We start from the raw sequence: 24,057 nt of genomic DNA on the forward strand, positions 1-24,057 counted from the left end.
GTCTGGATTTGCCTGGTGAATGGGTAGGTTGGGAGATGATATCAAATCTACATATCTGCCAAACAGGACCTGTATTCTATCCCCACCTCTTGCTGCACAATGAGATTATGTGTGTTTGTTTTCTGCTTTTCTGAATGTTTCTTTGAAGTGAAAATAAAGTTATCATGTGATTATTATTTTTTTAGTATAAAGAATACAACAACATAATTTGCTTGTAGATTCTGGAGAAGTAACTATTTTACTTTCTTGTGTTTTGAACTCCCCTTGAAGGCTTTCATCTCTATTACAAGTTGCCCTCCATCGTGCCTGAGAGCTGCCTCCTTATTGTGGTTGGATTACTACTGGGTGGAATTATTTTTGGAGCCGAGGAAAAGTCCCCACCTGCAATGAAGAGCGATGTTTTTTTCTTGTATCTCCTTCCACCGATTGTACTCGATGCTGGATATTTCATGCCGACTCGTCTGTTCTTTGAGAACTTTGGTACCATATTCTGGTATGCTGTAGTGGGCACACTCTGGAATTCTATTGGCATTGGGCTTTCCCTCTTCGGGATTTGCCAGATTGAAATATTTGGCTTGACCGATATCACTTTGCTGCAGAGCCTGCTCTTTGGCAGCTTGATTTCAGCCGTGGATCCTGTGGCAGTGCTGGCTGTTTTTGAAAATATTCATGTCAATGAACAGCTTTACATCCTAGTGTTTGGAGAGTCTCTGCTGAATGATGCCATAACAGTGGTAAGTTACTATATAAACAACTATTGTTGCTGCTACTTGACTGCATGGCACCATCATGCCATATGGCTTTCTAGCTAGTTGTCACTATCTACTGAGAGCCAAAGCCAGTTTATCAAATTCTTTCTTTACACTAGACCTACATGCTAATATTTAATGGAAGCATATAAATATTTCATAGATTTTAATATCGGAAGTCTTCAGGTATTTATCATTGAATTCTGTCAGATTTTTAATAACAATTTAGAGGTTTTCCCCAGTTGCAGAAGTGTCTGTGGGGGAGAGGAGGAGAGAAGAGGTGTTCAGCATGGATTCTCATGGATACACCCAGAAATAGTGTGAATCACATGGAGACTACAAGCCCAGTTTTCAATTAGTGCTAATTTGATGTGGGCACCTGCCCAGTTGGAGCTGCACTGAGATCACCAACTTATTTCCTATAGGACACCAAGCAGCCATCAGATGTCTAATGATTAACCAGCTGAGCTGAATTTCTTATGCTGACCTAGAGATGAAAGTCTGCAGAGCCCATTTCCCTTTCCCTGAGCCATCCACCTCCCCGTGTGTAAATCTGCTGTCAATGTATCTCGAATATTACTGGCATTTCTTCTTACCTGGCCTTATCTCTCCTGAAATCCTTACCCATGTATAAATAATCTCCTGTCATCATTCCTGTAATGTCCTGTTTTATGATCAATGTAACTCCAGTTTTCCACATGTCATAAGGACCAGACAGCTCCATGAATTAGAACCATCGCTCTCTCTTTTCTCCATCACTGGCTTCCTATTCATCTCCTAATTCAACAATGAGTTGTCTTCCTGATTTTTAAACATTTAAAAATCTACAGTCTATCTCACTGACCTCATATCCCCCATCCACTCTATCTGATCCTTCAGTATTGGCCATTTTTCTTTCCCTTCCCATGATCCTCCACAGTTGGGATATTGTTTTTCCACTTACGCTTCCCAATCTACCTGATGTCGCCTCCTTCCAAGCCACTGAATCACATTCTCTCTTTAAAGCTTATCTTAAAGCCTGACTCTTCTTGTTAGTTTATAGTTGAATCTCTCTATCATGTCTATGATGGTATTAGGGTTGGCCAAACACAGTACTGCAAAAACAGCGCAGGCAAATATTAATTCCAATTCCAAATGGCTGTTTGGTTCAGACATGTCTATGCCTATCTTAACAATCATTCATGCAAAGGTGTTTCGGTTTGCATCAATATTTGGGGAATGGCTGGTCTTCGTATTTATATGGAGCCTTCTCATTGTGTAATTGTTTTCAACAAAAACAATCACTTTTCAGTTCGAACAGCATCTAACCTAAACACAGATGAGCACACTTTGCTAAAAAGCCCACTGTTTTTGAGGCCTGAAATACGTGTGCCATGATCAGAATGACACTGACTCCCACCCACCATTCTGTACATACACTGCAGTGGTGGTGCTGGAACCAGGCTGCAGATCTTTGGCACAGTCTTCATGTTTGCCTACCTGCTTCTAAAGAAATCATTTATCACAGAGATTTTGAGCCTCCTGGGGTCAGATACAGAGAACACAATTTATGGATCTACCGAATGAGGCCAACTGGCCTGATTCAGCAGATGGGCTGACCATGCTAACAACTTCACCTTGCAGCTCTTTTGAAGTCTCTTGTTGGTCTGTTTTATACTTTGTTTGGGCTTCTATTTTTATCCAGAAATGTTCCGGAGTCAGAATATCTGCAGTCAATGGGAGTTTATAATCAATTCAGTTCCGCTTCAGAGGCAGTGAGTGTTTAAAGACATCAGAATGATCGTTAGAAGGCCCAGTAGCTTGCCATTGGACCTACTCATGGCTTCTGGTTATGATTTTGCACAGTTCTAATCAGTTGATTATATTTAAAATATAACCCAGGTGATCACATTGGATATTGTTCTAAACAGAACTTGGCAGGAGCAAGAGGCATTGTGGCCATTTAGGGTTTGCATCTGTCACAGTTCGGCTGAGCAGATATGTTTTCAGACCTGTTGTCCCACAGCCTCAAATGTCTAATGAAATTACTTGATTTTACTGGTGATCAAACAAATCGTTCTTTTCTTGTCTTTTCTTTTCTTTTCTTTTTGCAATTTGAGTCTGAAAAATCTTGCCTTGGGCAGGGAAAGTGTGAAGTTAGGAAGTCTGAAAATGATTGACAGCATAGGTGGGACACAGGAATTTGCATCAATCTGGAGAACTTGGTTTTATTCTTGGCGTGGCCGATGACCTGCTGGGTGAAATTGATTGAGTCAGTTTGCCTTTCTGTACCTCAGTGTCTGCAAAATCAATCTGCAAAACAGGAATATTGATATTTGTCCCCCTTTGTAAAGTACTTTCAGATCTATGGATGAAAAATAGTATATATATACATATTATAAGTATATAAGTTGATTATTAATTATTTAGCATATTTTTAAAGTGAATTCAAGGTAAAGACAAAAATACAAAATCTTCCATTAGAATGCAGGACTACAGTGACGCTGAGAGGAATTGGAAAGGCTTCTGAAAATGTGCTTTCTTTTCTCTGTAGGTCCTGTACAATTTGTTCAAGACTTTCTGCCAGATGCCCACAATTGAGACCATTGACGTATTTGCTGGAATTGCTAAATTCGTTGTGGTGGGGATCGGTGGAGTGTTGATTGGAATCTTTTTGGGATTTGTGGCAGCATTTACAACCCGTTTCACCCATAAAATCCGAGTGATTGAGCCACTTTTTGTCTTCCTCTACAGTTACTTGTCATACATAACAGCTGAAATGTTTCACCTCTCAGGCATTATGGCGTAAGTATACAAAAAAGGTACTTTAGTAATAATAGCACCAAATGGCAATGCAAAGCCAGACATCAGTGATGGCTAGATTCTGCAGCCTGAACCTCAGAATGAGTAGTACTTAGTTGTTTGAATAAGTACTGTTGAATGGAGACAATGCTGTTCCATTAATGTTAAATGAAAAAACTCCCATTTACTAAATTGGAAGTAATAACCGTTGATCTTTGCTTCTTGGGGCTAGATCAGTGGTGGGCAACCTGCGGCCCATCAGGGTAATCTGATTGCGGGTTGCGAGACATTTTGCTAACTTTGGCCGTCCACAGGCACGGCCCCGTGCAGCTCCCAGTGGCCGTGGTTTGCCGTTCCTGGCAATTCTCATGCTTGTGTTCTCTCTCTCTCTCTCTCTCTCTCTCTGGCCCTGTGACTTTTCAAATTGTTTATTCACCACGGAACAGGTTCAGCAGGAGAGACTGAAGCAGAATATCCCATAGCCCTACAGCTAGGGCATTCACCTGAGTGACAGAGCCCAGTTCAATTTCCTTCTCCCCATCAGGTAGAGTGGGAACTTGCACCAGGGGTTTCACACTTCCTGGGTTTGTATCCCAACTGCTGCTCTAAGTTATGCGAAAGATGGTCATCCTCCTTCTCCTTCCCCCTGCCCCCGCTGTTTTGTATAAGCTTGTCTATAGGGGCCCAGTCTGGCATGCAAACTCTGAGTGTGATTATTGAATTTGGCCGCATAAGAATGCATTTCTTTCCCCAGTTCATGAATTGCTCTGTGACTTATGTGTCCAGATACCTGGCATGGGGCTGCAATGCACATGCAGAAACATAGGCACCTAGGGAACTTTTACTGCAAAAAAATTAGGTGCTGAGCTTGTTTAAATGCCTATAGGGCTTGGAGGCAGCTAAGCAGGGGCTTTGTGAATCCCAGCGGGCCTGTTTCTTGAATTTAGGCACCTATAGTGGTAGTTAGGCTCCTAAGTCATTTTGTGAATCTAACCCTTTGAGTGTGTGTGTGTGTAATTACATACAACAATAATATTTTCTCTGTTATTTCTGACAGATAAAAGTATTATAGTGCTCCCGCATAGCACTTCAATAGGAAGAACTAAGACACCCTTCCTGTACTGCATAAATGACCTGTAATGACCTAAGTTTTAGAAAAGACCATCATGACATCAAATAAATTAAAACAGTTGATTGTGATTCAAGCAATATTGTGTAAAGAACAATCTTCTTTCACTTAAGTATTGCATTGTTCTAGTGACAAATATGAGGCAGTCAGGTTTTAGAAGCGATAACATTTTATGAAACTTAAAAGTTACTACTTAGTATCTCTAATATTTGGTGAAATTTTTGTTGTTTTTAGAACCTTTTCTAGTATCTGATTGAAGACAGAATTGTTTATTTATCACAGATGTGGTAATTTAAGTTTTTCCAGGGCTAAGAAGCAATTAAATGGGGAAAACAACCCTAATTATTTAAGTACTATAAACATAGAAATATTCTCCACACCCCCAAAAAGCAGAAGAAAAAGAAGCGGAAGGCATGCTAATGAACGTAAGGAACTGAAGGGTGCATGTGTTTCTTTCTCAGATATGAACCGAAATAAAGTAACATATGAATCCAATTTGACCTAGTTCTGAAATGACCCATCTCTTCCACTGGTTGCTATTCATAGCATTTGTGTGGTTTCCAGTTTCCTCCTGTTCTTAGTCAAATGTCATTGGCAGCATATGATCATGTATTTAAAGGGCTCCCATATCAAAAAAGGGAGTGAAGCATTATATAAAAAAGTCATAATAGTTGGCATGAAAATGCTGAACTGGACACTGTTAACCCAATATAAAACTAATTATACTGCATGTCTCCTAACATGATTAAATGGAATAAGCACATGGGTGCAGAATAATACTGAAAGTATACAGCTGTATGGATAAATATTCATTACTATGACAACCCTAGTGTCAACATGTGATTGGCCCCTGCGTGGGTATGAAAGATGGAGGAAGTGGTAGGTAGTATTATTACTATTTGATATTCCAACTTGACCACAAAATATTTATCATCAAATATATCTTGAATGTGTTTTTACTCTAAACTTGTTTCATATTTATAATACTATATACATATTAATTATTATTAAATATTTTACTCTTTCCCATAACACGCCATATCCATAATACTGTGCTTGGTCATTTCTGGAATAGATTAATAACGATCATTTATAGCCTGACCTGTGGGCCCATGTGGGGAGTAAGCTCCCTTCCCCCTTTATTCTTCTGTGGCGTCTACTTGGGCCTTCCAGTTGTGGATAGGATAAGTAGACAGTGTGCATCTATTCTTCCTCTCTCCCCCTTGAGCATATGGGCGGAGGGCCCCTGGGGGCAGTGCAGCTATGCATTGCTCCATACACTGGGCAGAGGGCAAAAGCATATTCTACCTCTTAATTTAATAAAGCACGAAAAGCACATGGTGTATGGCATTGAAATAAAAATTTTAATAGCAGATCCAGGTTTTCCTCTGACATCTATTTAGTCATCTTGAACAGCAAAGACTAGAAGGCCGTGGGTTCAGTCCCACAGCAGGACTTGGGCTCACAGTGAGTGCTTGGAGAAGACAGCACTGCCAGATGTCTCATCATTTGTAGAAGACTTTAAACCCCGGCCACTTTTGTCTAGTGGCTTCCAGACAGAAGTTATGAAATATCAAAACAGTCCTATAATGTATTATTTAGAAAATCAGAGTATTCTCTGTTTTGAAAATGAGGTTGAAGGTGGTGTTTACTCTATCATCCAGGTAAAAGTATTGGATCCTTACACTTTGGGAAAAAGGTTGTTGACATGTCTGAAGCGTACATGATAGCTGCAGGTGCCAGAGATGAGTGAACAGTGAATCACTGTACCAATGCAGATGGAAGGCTGTGTACATCTAATTTAAAACATGCTGTTTCAAAGATTAATTTCAGATTATTTTCAAATAAATTCTTACCCACACCCCTCAGCTCTAGGTTTTCATGCATCACAGATACTTAGCCCTGAACTTCTAAAATCCAGTTTCCATTTACCTGAATGAAAGAAACACTGAAACTGACATATTAAAGTTGTGGCACTGGTAAATTACTGGAAAGGAAAATGCAGCATTATCAAATAAATAATATCTATTGACCCTGTCTCCTCACCTGTGTGCAGCTGGGAAATTGATTGAAGCCAGAGGAGAAGAGGAAAAAAAGGAGTTAATGCCTTTTCCTTTTACCCAAAATATCCCATGCAACATACTTGTCATGGGGACAGATGATCCTTGAAACAGCCATTTATAACTCCTGGCCAGATGACTCATCAACATAGTAGGTTGTAATGGATTAATCATCTCCTAGATAGTGCCTATTAGAGTGTTCTCTTCTGAAGGCGAGGAAATGTATTATGATGTAATTAGAGCTGGGCCTGTATCAAAACCATGAACTAGAAACAGTAGCAGTGGAGCTGAACTTTTCAGTCTAGTCCCACCTCAAATGATAATACTACATTTTCTGTTTATAATTTTTATAAGGGCTGTGAAACAGCAGAACTATTCATATGAGTTTCTTTTTTTGCAACAATGAATGAACAGCCTAAAAGAAACATGCACTTAAACTACAGTTAAGTTTAGTAGGTCAAAGAAACTTGAGGACTGAATCCAGAGCTCTAGGTTATTCCAGCCACAACAGAAACTGCACTGTTTGTGCAAATGGACTTACATTTGTCGAAGGGAGACAAAATACAATTTGATGGTAATCAGTCCTTTATTCTTTTCCTGATTTTAACATAGCAGAGTCAACAGGCTGAGAGCAAAGAATGCAGGAGCTACATGTAAATTGGATGTGAACAGGAAGTACAAAACAAAATGAAGAGAACACCTAGCCTTTCCCACTCGCAGATTATGTTGACAATATTAACCTCCATTGGAAAGAAAATATTAAAATAATATTTGTATTTTGCATCTTTTAGAAGTTTGGTAGCTGTCTTGTAATTTCATTTTTCCAAATGAAGAAACTCACATAGGATTTTTTGTTCAAATAGAAGTAACTAATCTAAAGAGCTATCAAATGCAAAATTGCACATTGGCTAATTGTAACATATTCATCATTTGAAGATTAATGAAGATTTATAGCACTGCTCAATCTCGGTACATTACAGAATGAAGTCAGTTACTGACATTCAATAAGTGAAAGTAATATTGTACTGAAAAAAATATATAAAAAATGAGGATGCTGTCCCTTTAAATTTTAGTGGTTAAATATATGAGATGGATTAAGTTACAGAGGGACAAATTAATCTGGTGACAGATTCTTTTCAGACATCCGTGCACAGAGTCTCCATTAGCTCAGGATCCAAAAACAAACTGCTCCCAAAACTGGCTGACTCACCCTGGAGCTGTAGGGCTTTCCTACATGTCTGTAATCATGATAAGAATTAAGTTTTAGAGGGTAATCAATAGAATCTAACATTTAATTTCATTTTCTGTTTAGTTTGTACACTGTGACGGTCAGGCTTCCCAATAAATCAGAAAGTCAGGAAGGTGAAATGTTATATTGGTTAGACACCCTGCTTCACATAGCCTTCTGGGATTGGTCTCAGGCTGATCTTAATGAGTCCTGGCAAAAGACAATGGCTACATTATCATAGACAATATGTTCAGGCCAAACCAAAGGTGCTGAGGAGGGAAAAATGAGATCTTCACCATTCTTCTCTGACAGGTCCCGGCCTGTTATGCTGAGCTTGTTTTCCCAAAGAGCCCACAGTTGTAGGGACCCAGAGACTACATCCGAGTTTCAGTTTTACTCAACATCTGCATAAAAACACTGGGGATACAATAAGGAGATATTGGACACAATCCTCACCAATGTCAAACTCATGCTCAGCACAGATGAGGGCCAGGGGATGCAAAGGTAGCTCTAAACTAACTTTATTCCTCCTCCATCCTCAACTTGTCCGGGGACAGAGCCAGCCCTCAAAGCACATTAGAGGTGCCAAATGGCTGCTCCAGATTGCACTGACTGGTCTCTTTTTCATTAGCAATAAGTGAGATTGCAGGAAGACAGCATTGTAGGAAAGAAATTGTTATTAAGCATGCTGGGGCCAGTATTGAACAATGACGATCTGTTGTGTGAATGGTAATGGCCTAGCCCTAGCCCCACCCAACTTGCATTTTTGGGTACCCATTTCTACACTAAACTCATTCCCTCCTGAAACCTGTCCCTCTTTTTCCAGTTCCACTCATCATACTGCACTCTCATGGGATCAGCAGAGCACACTGTGCTCCAGCCCTGCCCCTCCAGTCTCCATCATGCCTGTCATGGGGAGAGGGAAGATATGGATTTCCCCACGCTGGGGTAAGACTCATCAGCCACTTACGGCTTTGGCTGTGACAAGGGATCCTAGAGGAGTCAAGGACTTAATATATTCAGCTATTAGTCTTTCTCATCCAGAGCAAACAACACTGTCTCCCAGTATCTGAAGGAAATTGGAATCTGGACAAAAGATCAAGCTAAATCAGGAAATGATAGAAGCAGTTTTAGTAGGAGAGGGTACCATTTTGAGAAAGTGTCAGCAACTACAACCTCAACTTTCCCCATGGTTTTCAGTGGTGCAGTATGATTAGTACAAGTGTAGGTTACTGTGGTTTTGAGGCTGGAATTAAACCACATTGGTTCCAATCATCCTGTACCAATAAAACATAGCCATGCATTATTAGGGATTTGCCCTGGGGCAGCTACGCTGGCAGCTGAAGTCCTTCTGTAGACAAGGGGTAAAATTTTCAAAACTACCTAAGTGACTTAGGTGCCTATGTCCCATTTTCAAACGTGACTTTCAGCCAGACTTTTAAAGGCATTTAGTTGCCTAAAGATGCAGATTGGTACTGAGTGGGATTTTTAAAAGCTTCTAGGAGCCTAAATCCCATTGAAATCAGAAATCAAAGTGTTACTCCTTCAGAGTCAAAGTCCCATTGACTTTCAGTGAAATTTAGGTTTCTGAGTGCCTAAGTTACTTTTGAAAATGGAACTTAGGTACCTAAATCATGGAGACCTTTTTGAGCCTTTTACCCAAGGCCCCTGTCATCTCTTTCCTACTCAGAGTCAGTCCATGAACAGAAATAGATCATTATACCGAGTTATGACCATCATGGACAAGGACATAGAAATACTTGTTATCAGAGGACATGGAGGAATAAGGGAGAAATATGGATGTTGTTCTTTAATAGAGAGAAACTGCTAGGTCCTTGGCCCTTGCTGTCTATGTCTGTCTTAGTAAGCCTTGCTTCCTCCCTCATATGTTGGATGATTGTACCGAGCATTCCCATTTCACTCACTCATGCTGGCAACGTACATATGCTGAAGGACAGGTGTGATGTCTTGCTTTGTGCTTCTTTGAAGGGGTTGTTTTGGAAGCTCAGCATTAGAATCTTGAGTGACCCTGCAGAGGGCCTTTCATTTTTGGCGGTGTGGATCAGCCAGTGAGAAAAGGTTCTCCACAGTAACACTTCTTTAGAAAACATACCTCCATGAAAAAAAACCCCTCTATAAATACATTCTACATATATAATTGAAAATAGGTAGTTGGTAGAATTAATTATGCTTTTTATTTAAGAGACGACCAATATCAAAGGGAGCCCTTCCTAGCTGAACATTGCAATAGTGTTCTCTTTAGATGAATGGGTTTAAAACATAAACTAAACACTAACTTTTAACTTTGCAGGATAACAGCTTGTGCCATGACCATGAATAAGTATGTGGAGGAGAATGTTTCCCAGAAGTCCTACACAACCATAAAGTATTTCATGAAGATGCTGAGCAGTGTCAGTGAGACCCTGATCTTTATTTTCATGGGAGTGTCCACGATTGGAAAAAACCATGAATGGAATTGGGCCTTTGTTAGCTTCACCCTCCTCTTCTGTTTGATCTGGCGTGCACTGGGTAAGAAAGTCTTGACATCCAACTTTGTTCTTGAGCATTCTTTACAAGTGAAATGTGCATCTTTTGTGGCACAGGTCCTGTGAAGAAGTAATAGCTAATCTGCAGAGGATAGGGGAAAGCTGAATATCTGCTTGTGCTGGATATGGGAGACTAATAACTTTTTGCCTCCCTATTGGCAGGAGACTTCAGGTCAGAGCTCTAGGGATAGATAAAGCTGAGTTTCAGTAGGTCACAGTGGGTCTCCTTACATGTAAGTGTCCTTTATTTCAAAGAGGTTAGTCTGCTTTCCAAAGATTACTTTCAGCTCAGTCTTGTGCTCATGAAATGCGTAGGAGTCCATATATTCCCATAACCATATTGAAACTAAAGCGTCATCATTGTCACAAGCATTTTATTTGAAAGTGGTTTAAAAATAAACAAAAAACGAAAGAAAAATTCCCAAAATTATTGGCAGCATTGCAAAAAGGAAACAAATAAGAGTTAGTTAATGTCTTGTATGTTTATCCCAAGTCAGTCGTGGTCGGAAGTACCAATAGCATTACAATGGGGGATACCATAGTTAAATTTCTGTTTACTGTGTTATATGGTTCTTAAACCAGAAAAGAAGAAAGTGTCTTCTGTATGTTGAGAAGAAACAAACCCTTTAAAGAGTCTTTTTGGCTTCCCCTATTCTGGGCCACAATCCTGCAAAGATTTATGCACATGCTTAACTTTAGTCACTTGAATAACCCATTGGCTTCATCACTCATGCAGGTAAAGTTAAGCATGTGACTGTTTCCAGGATTTGAGCCCTTGTGTGTTGGAGACAACAGGTAACATTTTTGATAGTGTCTAAGTCCCATTTTTACAGTTATTTAGGCACTTAAGGCCAGGTTTACAAAGGTATTTAGGCACCTAAAGATGCAGATCAGTGTCTAGTGGGATTTTCAAAAGTGCTTTAGTAACTCAGGACTAAAGTAACTTAGGACTAAAGATTCACAAAGGGAGTTAGGTGCCTAGCTGCCTCTTTAGGCACCTAAATCTCAGAATCAGGCCCCACTGGGATTCAAAAGCCCCACTCCCCTCAGCTGCCACCAAACCCACCAATAGGTGTCAAACTAGCTCAGTGCCTGAGTTTTTGCATTAAAAGTTCTGTAGGCACCTATGTTTCCACCTCTGCACATGCGCACTGCAGCTTCACGTTAGGTGTCCGGATGCCTAAACTCCGGAGCAGTGCACGTACCAGAGAAGGATAGGTCCTTCTCCACCTAACTCGCCTGCAGGCCCAATCCAGTCTGCTTAAACAGGGAGAGGAGGAAGAGCTCCCTCATAACCTTTAGCCCAGTGGCTAGGGTACTCATCTGGGATGTGGGAGATGCCCAGCTTAAGTTCCCTCTGTCCCTGAGAGGAGAAGGGAGTAGAACAGGGATCCCCTGGTGCTCGATTGAGTGTTCTAACTACTGACTATGGGGTATTCTGATCTGAGGCTTAGTCTCTCCTGTTGAAGCTGTTCCACTGTGGATAAATAATTAAAGGGTCATTGGACCACAGAGAGTGAAAGCACACAAGCTGAGAATGATTCTATAGTCTGGTGTTTAGGACACCTAGAGTTCACCAGGGATGTGGGAGACCCAGGGTCCTGTCCTTCTCCTTCAATGCCTCTTTAATTATATGGAATAGTGGAACAGCTTCAACAGGAGAGTGAGGGAACCCCCTATCAGAATGTCCCATAGCCCAGTGACTAGGACATTCACCTGAGAAGTGGCAGATTCCCTCTTCCTCCCTCAGGTGGAGGAAGGACTTGAAACAGGGGTCTCGCACATCCCAGGTGAGTATCGTGCCACTGAGCTAAAAGCTATGAGGGAGCTCCTATTTCTTCTTCCCGCTGGCTTCTTGCAGAAAACAACATAGGAAGTGAATTTCAAGGGAGTTCACAGCTGAGAATCCAAAGCAGAGGGAGGTGCCTCTGTCCAATGTGGATTTAAGTGTCGAACTCCTTGAGCTTGAGAAAGTTGGGGCTTAGGACACAACCCTCTCCTTAGGATCTCCCATAGGCTAGCTTGGCTGGGGAACTGACTGTGAATGCTGGTGATTTCTAGCTGTCTAACAGTTAGGTGTTGTGACACACAGCACCACTATGCCTAAGTTCCTTTGTGAATCTAGGCCTTAGGAGTTTAACTGAGCTCCCATAGACTTTCAGTGGGAATTAGGCACTTATCCAGCTTTGATGCTTATATAAATTTCACCAGGTGCACCTTGGTGCCTAAATACCTTTGTAAATCTAGCCCTTAGGAACTAAAGTCCATGGATTTTCAGCCACTGGAGTGTTTACATCACTTTTGAAAATAGGACTTGGGCTCCTAAGTCTCTTAGGCACTTTTGAAAATGTTACCCAATGTTTTAAACTAAAAATCTCTCAATTTGGTAAACAGACATTTCCTTTCTTAAAAAAAACCAAAAACAAACAAACACTGTGTCATAAAAATAAACATCAACAATGATGAGGCTTTCCATGTCACTGCAGTTTTCCCTTTGACTATTGTCTTCATCCTTTCCTCAGGTGTTTTTGTTTTGACTCAGATCATTAACATGTTCCGGACAATTCCTCTAACTTTTAAAGACCAGTTCATTATTGCCTATGGAGGTCTCCGAGGAGCCATCTGTTTTTCTCTTGTATTTCTGCTTCCTGTTGCTGTGATCCCCAGAAAGAAATTGTTCATTACTGCTACTATTGTGGTGATATTCTTTACCGTTTTCATTCAGGTGAGAACTCTCCTTCTGTCAGGTTTTGTTTCCCAGATGTTTTGTGAAGAAGCATTTGAGAAGAAAATCAAAACATTTAATCTGCCTGAATGGGTCTTTTTCAGAGGGTTTTGTAATATGACCATCCCTAAAAATGCAGTGTAGCCAGCAGCCAGGCAGCAAAGGTGTGTCAGGTATTTATTAACAGCTTATGTTAATGTGTAAGTAGCATTAAAATAAAAAGAAGACATTTCCTCCATAAGTAAATGTTAAAAGCCAACATAGCATATTGGGCAAGCCAGACGTTGGTGCCTTCTCTTAAAATAACCAAATGAGGATAAATACTAACCAAAAATTCCACTGTCACCTACTCTTCGATATTAATTTCCATATTCCTATTTAGTCAGATTTACTTCTGGTTTCAAAAGCTGATTGTTTTTCTTCATCATGCAATTCTTGAAAAACTTGTATTGGAAAAAAATGGTTGCCATTAGCAAGTGGCAAGTCACTAATAGGATTTGTCAGATGAATGCATCCTTTTTTTTTATGGACATCAATCATAGTCTGGAGATTCCCTTCACTTCTGCTTTGCTAGTAGGGACTGTATTATGTGAGGGAGCACATTGCTGACTAAATGCAACACTTGCTAATTACAGGGGTGAATTCATATTTGAAACTACTGTACCATACTTGTCTTTGGGGAGCCAGGAAGACCCCCAGGCTGGTTGTCACAGTTTTGACTGAAAACAAAGAAGGCAAATGACTGAAATGTATGTCTCTATTCCTTTATGTCTATGAGCCAACAAGGATTTTTTTTTTCTGTTTTCTGTACAGGGAATAACAATTCGCCCACTGGTAGAGTTTCTTGATGTTAAAAGATCGAATAAAAAGCAGCCAGCTGTCGGTGAAGAAATTTACAATCGGGTATGCCATAGCTTTAGCATTATAGGGTGAAATCCTGGCTCTATTGAAGACAATTGCAAAACTCCCATTGACTAGGACCAGATTTGACCTGTAATGTGCACGTGCCACAAGGAGATAAACTTTATTTTATATGTATATATATAGAGAGAGAGAGAAAGAGAGAGAGAGAATTTGCCTTTGGATAGTTCATTTTCTAAATTGTTGATCTGCTGTGATAAAATTACATTCCTTTTACTCTTTATATATGAATTTGCTGCAGTTTTAGGACTTGCCTATGTTAGAACAGTGGCACATGTTTAACTAAACTGATATTAAATTCAACTAGTGAAACCAGTGCAAACCCTAATGTAGACACACTTAAACCAGTTTAACCCTACTGTACATCAGTTTCTCTCTGAATCTAAGATACATACTCCCATAGCTAGATGCCTAAATATGTATGTGAATCCCACTCTGGGTGCATCACAATTTGTAACGTATTTACTCACAGAATACTTCTGAGCAGTAGAGAAGTGCTATTATCTCCATTTTATAGATGGAAAACTGAAACACAGAGCGATGAAGACTCAGATCCTCAAAGGTGTTCAGGCACCTAACTCCAGTTGATTTCAGTGGAATTTAGGAGCCTAAATACCTTTGAGGGTCTAACCCTTATTATGTGTACACTGCATCTGGGAGCGAGCCTCCAAGCCCAAGTCCAGAGACCCCTGTTAGCGGGGATCACATTAGTACACTAAAAATAGCTGTGTAGACGTTGCTGCTCGGGCTGGAGCTCAGGCTCTTAAGCCCCTCCCACCCACCCCGGTTTGAGATCCCAAGTTACAACATCAAAGCAATGTCTACACAGCTATTTTTATGCACACTAGCATGAATCCCGCTAGCAAAAATCTGTGCACCTGGGCGGTGAGGCTTGCTCCTAGATGCAGTATAGATGTACCCTAAGTGACTTGCCCCAAGGTCACACAGGAAGTTTGTGGTGGAGTAGGACATTGAAGCCAGGTCTCCTGAGTCCTAAGCTAGTGCTTGAATTACTCGATAATCTTTCCACTCAACCTAAGGCAATTTAAACACAGACTAACTGGTTTTAGGGCCTCTATTAACCCTTGCACTCCCTTCTAACCCTGTGATTCTACTTTACAGATTTGCACTGGTTTAACTCAATTGACTTTTGAATTGATTGAGTTAAACTTGTGCAACTTTTCTAATACAGACAAGACTTTAGTGATTTAAATAAGCTCTCGTTAAAGTGTCATATCTAAGAGCAAGCTAAATGATGTCCGTGGGAATTCATAAGGAATCTGTATTTTTGCCTTTAGTTCTTTGATCATGTGAAGACTGGAATTGAAGATGTGTGCGGACACTGGGGTCACAACTTTTGGAAAGATAAGTAAGAATATTATTTAAAACTCTTCGCGGTAGAAGGGAGACTAAGTTGGCTGAATGGATGAGCTGGCTTAGCAACAGCAAAAGCAGGCAGTCGGGCAGCAGATTTACTCCTCGGGGTTTTACTCCTGTTTGCTTTGGTTTTAGCATGCGTGGGTTACACGGTGAGACAAAATAGTTTTACAAAACCACAGGAAAACAGAACAAAAACCTAAGGCTGGGTAAAAACCCAGCCCTCTGACCCCAGCTATGGAATTCCATCACCTCAAACCATTCGTTCCCCATTTCTGGTTGTTTTTGCAATGTTTTCTGTGTGGCCTTTGAGCGGTTGTGTAAACCTGTAGTCCCCAGCCTGCTTTGCTATTCCAACCTGTACAGCTTGTAATGTTGAAGGACAGGGTTAGCTCCTTGCTTGGTGGAAACCAATCAGCGTCCTTTGGATCTTATCACAGGAAGACTCAGGAACTAGTTGACTTTGAGGTGCCTGAAAGAGTTGAATATCAGAACAGCAGATTGGCTATTGCGTGGTTCTTGATGGTTTTATTTCAAACTTAGTAAGGAGAAGAAGGATCAATAGTGGTTCAGTAAGCATCCAATTGCTACACTAGAGGCGAGAACTTTTAACAAAACTGAATGTTCTTTTTCAGGGAGCCATTAAAAGTTCAGAGCATGAAAGGCAGTGAGTTCAAGCCAAGGCCTTTTTGGCGCTATTACAGTAATATTTACTGCTCCCTTTGTCTTTTAGGCAAATGGCTAATTAAAAATAATAATTGTCAATAAGCCAACACAATTAAAAGCTAAAGGTCACTGTTAGAGGGTGAATGTATGAGCCCAAACAGAGACCAGTCCCAGCAGAGAAAGATTTACTTGATCCTTGATTACCTCATTCAATGATATTTGATTGACGTGGCCAGAAATCCATCCCACAGGGAGTAACCTCCATCCCCATCACTGCAGCCGTGGAATATTTGCTTTCCCGAACTATTTGTAACAGAAGCTAACTGGTCGGGTTGGTTTGCCTTCCCCACAGGTTTAAAAAATTTGACAATAAATTCCTGCGGAGACTTCTAATCCGGGAGAACCAGCCCAAATCCAGCATTGTTTCCCTGTACAAGAAGCTGGAAATCAAACATGCCATTGAGATGGCAGAAAGTGGGATAATAAGTACAGTCCCATCCTCAGCTTCTCTCAAGTGAGTAAAGCCAGTGTGGATGAATCTCCATGTAGGTGTGTGGGTTTATTATACTACACCATTTGTGTACGGTGATTGTGTCTTCGTAAGGCTGGTATATTAGTGTTGCCTGACATTGACAGTGCAATTACCATTTTCCCCACAATGAATCTGAAATGAATGCCATCAGCGGGAGTGGTGGCTGTAGCTTTGGGGTCGCTAGGGCACTGGCCCACTAAGAGAAGTGAAGGGATTCATTGTTGGTCAGTTTCACCTTCAGCCCACAGAGACTGAAGGTGACCTTTGCTCTTCCAGGTTGAAGAGCCTGATGGCACAAGTATCCCAGAGTGCAGCACATTCCCAAGGGAGCTGTGTCTAAATTCTGAGACAGTGCCTGCCCTTCTGAAAAGCAGCTGGTACAGCCATGGCCAGATTTAGGGGCAGGCAACCAGCCGGGGTGCTGGGCTTGGGGGGCAATGGGGCCCAGGTTGCTGTAAGTTAATCAAAAGTTTAACAAATTGGGCGGGAGGGGGTCCATTTGGTCTAGGGCCAGCCCTGGGTACAGCAGCTGGAAAGGAGGTTTCAGGGGCACTTTGACAAGTACCTCAATCAAATCTGTAGTTTAATCCAACCTGTATAGAATTTTGAGAGAGCATGACATTTTTGGGTGAGTTTTGAGCTTTGCCATTGACTTCAATGGAGTCAGGATTAAACCCTTCATCTTGTAAAAAAAAAAATTCCCCCTGTGTAAAATGTTATTTTTATCTCTAAGGAAGAAAATTGGTAATTTTAATTTGTATGATCAGGTATTAAGCATCTCTCTCTCTCTCTCTCTTTTTCTCTCTCTATTTTTTTTTCTACTTTTCAACAGTGACTATCTGGAAGATAAAGTAAGGCCGCCTTCCCCTGCTGAAATGGATAATATGCGAGAAATATTAACAAAGAATCTCTATCAAATACGACATCGAGTAAGGGTGAAGTTATACTTAATGGAATGTCCCATATCAGTTTTGAATGTAAAGATCATCTGAAAAATCCATTCTCAGACCAGATTCTCAGCTGGTGAAAATCAGTGGAGCTCCATTTGGATTTATGCCAGTTGAGGATCTGTCCCTTTTATGTTCACAATAAGCCATAAGGGCTTTACTGGCATTTATACCTTTGTATGGGTGCTAAATATTATTGTTACATTACATCCAGCTTATTTACTTTACTTTTGAAGGGTCATGTGCACACAACCCCATGAAACCAAACCCCAGTTTTGTCCCAGTTCTGTCATGCCAGTGTTTTGGTCAGCTCTTGATGTGAGATTGCTCTTCTCATTTTCAGTGGTTGTGTGGTTGTTTCTATTGAGAGTACGAATTGATGAGCTGAGAAAGTCGTGACATAAAAGCAAAAAGGACACTGTACTTACACCCTACTGTGGCTAAAATGGTTTGTGTGTCTGTGTTTTTGGAAAGTGTTCAAATGAGGCACTGGCTTCAGCTCACTGGAGCTGAAAATATTTCCCCCCTTTGGTGACTGATCTTATCATCTTCAAACGAGTGTCCTCTATTGACACATTGAATGAGCTAGTGTGAATCTGGCATAAACACTGTATTAAGCTATTTTCCCCCAATTCTTTTTCATGATAAATATTGGCAGGTTTAACAAAGACAGGTGCCGAACAGAACGCCTGTGGAACAAATGACTAAACAAACACTGACCTAATCACTCGGATTGTCCTTAATCAATTTTTAATGTGAGTCGGTTTGGAAGATATTTGTGACACTTAAAAAAATGTTAAAGCAAAGAGTGCATTTTGTGCTGTTTGTAAATTGTCAATGCATTTGCCATTGTGCTTTTGAAAATGTTACCACGGCCTTTGTTTTTCAGACGATGTCATATAACAGACACAGCCTGGCTGCAGATGCAAGTGAAAAACAGGCCAAAGAAATTCTTATCCGTCGCCGACACAGCCTGCGGGAGAGTGTAAAGAAAACCCGCAGCCTATCTAGGGACAGACCGGTATTTGCATTTTAGTATGTTTGTAGAAAAGAACTCGTCATAGCTAAATATCATGCAAAATGTCCCCCTGAAACACAGGAAAACTTGAATGTGCAAGGGAACAAGTAAAAATCAGTCATTTGTAATACTGACACTTAGGCTCTGATCTTGCACCTTGTTCTGTGCACGAGCCCTGGAGCTTGTGTGAAGCCCCATTTACCTCCACAGAGCTCCATGCAGTTGCATCTGTTGTAGGGTGAGGTTCTATTGCTGCCGTCATCCAAAATGTCCACAAAGAACTTCACAAACTTCATACACATAGCACTACAGACTTCTCTCTTCTCACTGTGAAGGTGCATCTGTATGTTAATAGAGCCTGCTTGGCTGAGATAGTGGCACTGAGGCAGAAAATCTGTCCATAGAAAATCTCCGCAACAATGTAAAGAAGACAAATTTTGACCAAGCTCAGCAGACCACCCCCCTCATTTGAAAAGTGCCAGGCGTTCTGCAATATCCACAGAGGGCACATAAGACCTCCAGCTTTGAGGAGGCACATAAAGGACCCCCTCTCCCCGCCAAGTAAACTGCCTGGTATGCAATTTATTCTTCTTCAAATGATGCCGTTTGAAGGGCTGAGTCAACCTATACTGCAAAAATCACAAACTTCAGGTCATATCTGAAAGACTAGGGGGAAAGGGTCTTCCAGTAGAGGCGACACTGGCAGCTGCTTTGAAATCAATCCATCTACCCACTTTAGGAGAAAGGAAAATTAACCATTCTTTGAATATTTATTTTCGCATTCCATGGTTACTTGGTAATTGCTGTACTCATTGTTACAGCTGAGGTCAGAGTGACATCTGCAAGAATCACTGTATTTGGTTATCATCATTATTGAGGCTACCATGGCATTTAGTGTAACACTAGATCTTGTTCTGGAAGCACAATATTTTTCTGACACTGCAGCCCTGGCTACACATTGCCTTGGTCATGCAAATAACTGATTTACTAGCCAGGGATGCCAGAGAGAAGTACAGGACAAAGAAATTTTGTGGGTGGGAAAAGAAACAGGGGGTCCAAGTCAGATTGTCAAAATTCACAGACAGTAATTTTTAAAATAATTTTTCTTAAATAATGTTGGATTATTTTTTTTACTTAACCAATATGCCGTCAGCTCAGTGCTCATGGGTAGCACTACAATATCCAGAGGACACATGTCTGCTAGGAAATGGATTTCAATTTCAAGTTTCTTTTGGGTACACAATGAGTGGGATGGGTAGATAGGGAAAGGGGGCAGATTTAAAAAAAAAATCTCTTGAGAGTGTCACTTTAACTACCACAAACTGGATTCACTTGAGAAATTGTAGATAAAAAATTAAGAGTCCTATGCTGTAAGCTACCTACCACCAGTTGCTGACTGTCTTCAACTCCACATGATTTTAATGGCACTTTGTAGGAGCTAGGCCTTTAGGCTCTGATCTTGCAAACACTTAAATGTGTTTAACTCTATGCAGTGAGTTGCCTGATGACCTCACTGGGATTAGTCACATGTATCAAGTTACTCAGATATATAGGTGATTACAGGATTGGGGCCTAGATTTGTTCCTGCTCTGAGAGTTTGTAAGCCAACTTTCAATTTTGAGCTAATTTTAATAAGTGAGTAATAAAGTTCTAAACAGGGATTGTGTATAGAAAGACTTTGGGTTTTCTTACATTAGCAAAAGTGGTTAAGGAAAGGTTGGGGTTAATGAACATGTAACTATCTCTGACCTATCCAGACCTTTTCTCTAGTATAGATGCATATTAACATATTTTATTTTGGTTTAGCTGGCTGACATTAACCTTAGGCTTCCCATTGGCTAGGGTAGGCCTCAGCCAGCTAAACTGAGGCAAAAGATTAACCTAGGTCTGTGGTGGGAAAAGATCATGATTAACTATTATGTGTTTGCTAACCTCAGCCTAGCCTTCAGCTCTTTTCCTAAGGTAGGCAAACCCTTTCAGATGTCTCGCTTGTGTTTCTGGTGTTCATTATGTGATATTTCCCTCTACTATAATTTAACACTTCCTGCATTTATTTATACAGGCTATCACCAAAGCAACACGGTTTCTGTCCCTGCCTAAAGACGCTAAACTGCCAGAGAAATTACGAATAAGGAATAAAACATCTTTTAGAGGTAATGCAACGTGTTCTGATACCCACGGCAGCAGGGCCTAGTATATTGTATATTTGGGATAGACAGACTCCCCAGATAGGGTCACATTTACCCATATGAATAATCCTTACGCGTGCAAGCAATTGCATTCACATCAGTGTAATTACCCACATGAATAAACTTGCTTAGGTGAGGGTTTGCAGGATTGTGCCCATATCCTTGCTCCTAAACTAGAGATTCAGTAACTTCTTCAGTTGTTTTTAAGACCTCAACACTATTCAGCTGAAAAGCGGCTATTGTAAGTATTTTTGAAATGTCACCTTAGAGCAGTGGTGTCCAAACTTTTCCTGTCATGCCCGCCCACCCCCTTACCAGTAATGGAATCTGTTTGCACCAACCCCCCATTATGCACAGTTGGCTCAGCAAAGGAGCTTGGGCTGAATAGGGTGACCAGATGTCCCGATTTTCTAGGGACAGTCCCAATTTTTGGGTCTTTTTCTTATATAGGCTCCTATTACCCCCCCACCCGCATCCCAATTTTTTACATTTGCTGTCTGGTCATCCTAGGGGCTGAACTGGGGATAAGGGAGGAGCTGGCCTGGGTGTGGAGAAGGAATGAGGGCAAAGCTGGGCGTGGTGTGGAGCTGCGTCTGGGACTGGAGCTGGGCTGGGGGCAGAGTGGAGCTGCGGCTGGGGGTGGAGCTGGGCTGGGGGCGGAGTGGAGCTGGGGCTGGGGGTGGAGCTGGGCTGGGGGTGGAGTGGAGCTGTGGCTGGGGCCAGAGTTGGGCTGGGAGCAGCATGGGGCTGGATGACACTCCCACCCTGTTCCCTGTGGGAGCTGGCCCAGAACCCATCGCATGCCCCCTTGAATGTTCCTCCATGCCCCCCTAGGTGGGGCGTGCCCCATGGTTTGGGGACCACTGCGTAAGATTGTACTGTGTTACTTTGCCATTGCACATACTGCTCTTATGGGGCTATTAAGACATGTCAGGGCTAATTAAAAATTAAGATAAAATAAGTTATTGATAATTAGCAGAATTAATTAGAAGTGGCTTTTTTGCTCCAATAAAGTTTAGTGGTGGCAAAATATATTTAATTGGGGGCAAGCTAGAGGGAAATGGTGAAAACAAGAGCCTGGACTCTGTGGGTGAAATCTTGGCCCTGTGGAAGCCAGTGGGAGTTCTGTCATTGACTGCACAATTCCACTCTCTGTATTCTGTGGGTGAGAGTAAGATAAAAGTGGTCACATCACTTGAAAAGGGAGTCAGAAGAAACAACACAAATAAATAAATCAGGGCAACAAAGATTTGGAAAGCAAAATATTTAGTCCTTGATTCACATGTCTTCAAAATACATATTTTCCCCATGATTCCCTTTTTTTTATTGAAGGGGATATCTGCATTTAAGGCCCAAACCTGCAAACCCTTACTCATGAGACTAGTCCTTATATAACTACTCCCATAAAAGTCAGTGAGATTTCTCATGGCAGCAGTTCTGTACTACTGAAGTCAATGAGAGATTATGATTTAGTTCAGTGGGAACAAGCACATATGAGTCAAGCCTACTCATGTGAGTGAGGGTTTGCAGGATTGGGTTCCTGTTGTGTTTCAGTGTCTATGACTTTCTCTGCCTATATGTTCACCACAGGGATTATCCCCTTTGAAGATTTCCATGGGGTGAGATGCCTACAGCTTGTCTTTTCTCCTTTCACCCCAAACTTTGATGCTAAAAAATGAGAATCTTCTCTGCATTACTTCCCACACATAAGAGTCATTGTCATGGGTATTAGAAAGAATGAAATCTTAGATCCACAGACTATTGTCCAAAGAGAACACCTAGTCCAAACCAGGTGAACAGTAGCCATAACCAGTGGATAGCTTATTTTGACATCTGGTAGGAGTTAAGACACTCACATTTTACTCCCAACTCTGCCACTGACCGTGGGCACATCACTGAGTCTTTCTGTGCCTCAGTTTCTCAATCTGCAAAATGGGGATACTACTTACCCTCTTTTACGAAGTGCTTTTTGTGCTATAAATGAAGCACTATTGACAAGCTGACTGTTACTATGGCAACTGGCCCAGAACGCTGATCCATGGATGAATTTGACACCCTCTGGGTCATGTGTCTTTCTGGACATTGTAGTGTATTTCATGCCGCAAATATCTCAGTGTTTGCCAAACCAGTGTTTAGGCATTTGGTTTCTCACAATTTTTTTTTTTAATATTCCATGGAAAGTAGACAGCCTTTGTGAAAAATTTCGTTTTGTTGAAATCTGAGTTTTCCATAGAAAAACGGTTTCAATGGAACATTTCTGGCTTGCCCTCTATATGATTTTTATTATAATTTATAAATAGATAGAACCTGCTCCATCTGATTCTCTTCCACGTAAAGTAACAATCAAGAGCTACCCCTGGGAAGATGTAATACATTTAGATTCAGTAACATTTCCAGACCATACTGCCCACCATAATTAGTGGAATATGACCCCCACACAAGTTTAGCAATGGATCATGTCCTTGCAAGTTGGTAATTATGTCTTTGCTCTCCTGGAGTATAGTGATGCCTTTTATTCTGTAGCTCTGTCTACAGAGGTCATCCACTGTCACCTAGAATTAAACATTGAAAAGGAAATGTGCCTCAAGATTATTCAATTGTCAAAAAATATATAATTTGACACATTTAGAAAAAAAAGCAATAAGCCTGCCACCAGAGATGGAGGAAGGTTTTCTTTCTATGAAATTATGTGGGTGGAAGGACAATTATATGAGGATATATTTTGTTGACCTCTTCCTCCTTTGTGCAAGAGAAATGCTGTGAAGAGTACTAATGGGAACTGTTCCTATGACAGTCCCACAATGTACTCCTCCTTAAATACTATTAAAAATAGATTTAAAGCACCGTAACTGACTTAAATATAGGAAATACCACAATTCATTTGTAAATAGTAAATGCTATAAAATATGGAAGTATTAAAATTATGGAAAGTATGCAAATATTGAGGAAAATATTAAGAAATTTAAAGGAATGCTGCTAAAGGGAAAATCATTTTGATCTATATCTATCTATCTTTAGGAATATTATCAACTTAAACTACCAGACAGTGGCCATTTAAGAATATTTGTGGATAGATTACCACAGCTTTCATTGAGACAATTTGTACTCTGCCCTGGGGAGACCAGTGAGAAGGGGTTTGAGGGATTGGAAACTAAGATTTATTGCATGGTGTTTCCTTGACATTGTCTC

The 24,057-nt window shown here is 40.9% G+C and overlaps 1 protein-coding gene across 1 annotated transcript in view; it reads left to right on the forward strand.

The window, feature by feature from the left end:
- The window catches only part of SLC9A2 (solute carrier family 9 member A2), a 33,674-nt gene that overhangs the window by 6,901 nt on the left and 2,716 nt on the right, over nt 1-24,057 (forward strand). The window contains exons 2-11 of the mRNA XM_034758030.1: nt 271-734; nt 3,283-3,533; nt 10,259-10,476; nt 13,016-13,218; nt 14,032-14,121; nt 15,438-15,508; nt 16,535-16,696; nt 17,547-17,643; nt 18,551-18,682; nt 20,742-20,832. Of these exons, the coding sequence (XP_034613921.1) occupies nt 271-734; nt 3,283-3,533; nt 10,259-10,476; nt 13,016-13,218; nt 14,032-14,121; nt 15,438-15,508; nt 16,535-16,696; nt 17,547-17,643; nt 18,551-18,682; nt 20,742-20,832 (1,779 nt within the window). The remainder of the gene's footprint in view (nt 1-270; nt 735-3,282; nt 3,534-10,258; nt 10,477-13,015; nt 13,219-14,031; nt 14,122-15,437; nt 15,509-16,534; nt 16,697-17,546; nt 17,644-18,550; nt 18,683-20,741; nt 20,833-24,057) is intronic.

The sequence above is a fragment of the Trachemys scripta genome, chromosome 1, assembly GCF_013100865.1.
Source record: "Trachemys scripta elegans isolate TJP31775 chromosome 1, CAS_Tse_1.0, whole genome shotgun sequence".
NCBI classification, from domain to species: Eukaryota; Metazoa; Chordata; order Testudines; family Emydidae; genus Trachemys; species Trachemys scripta.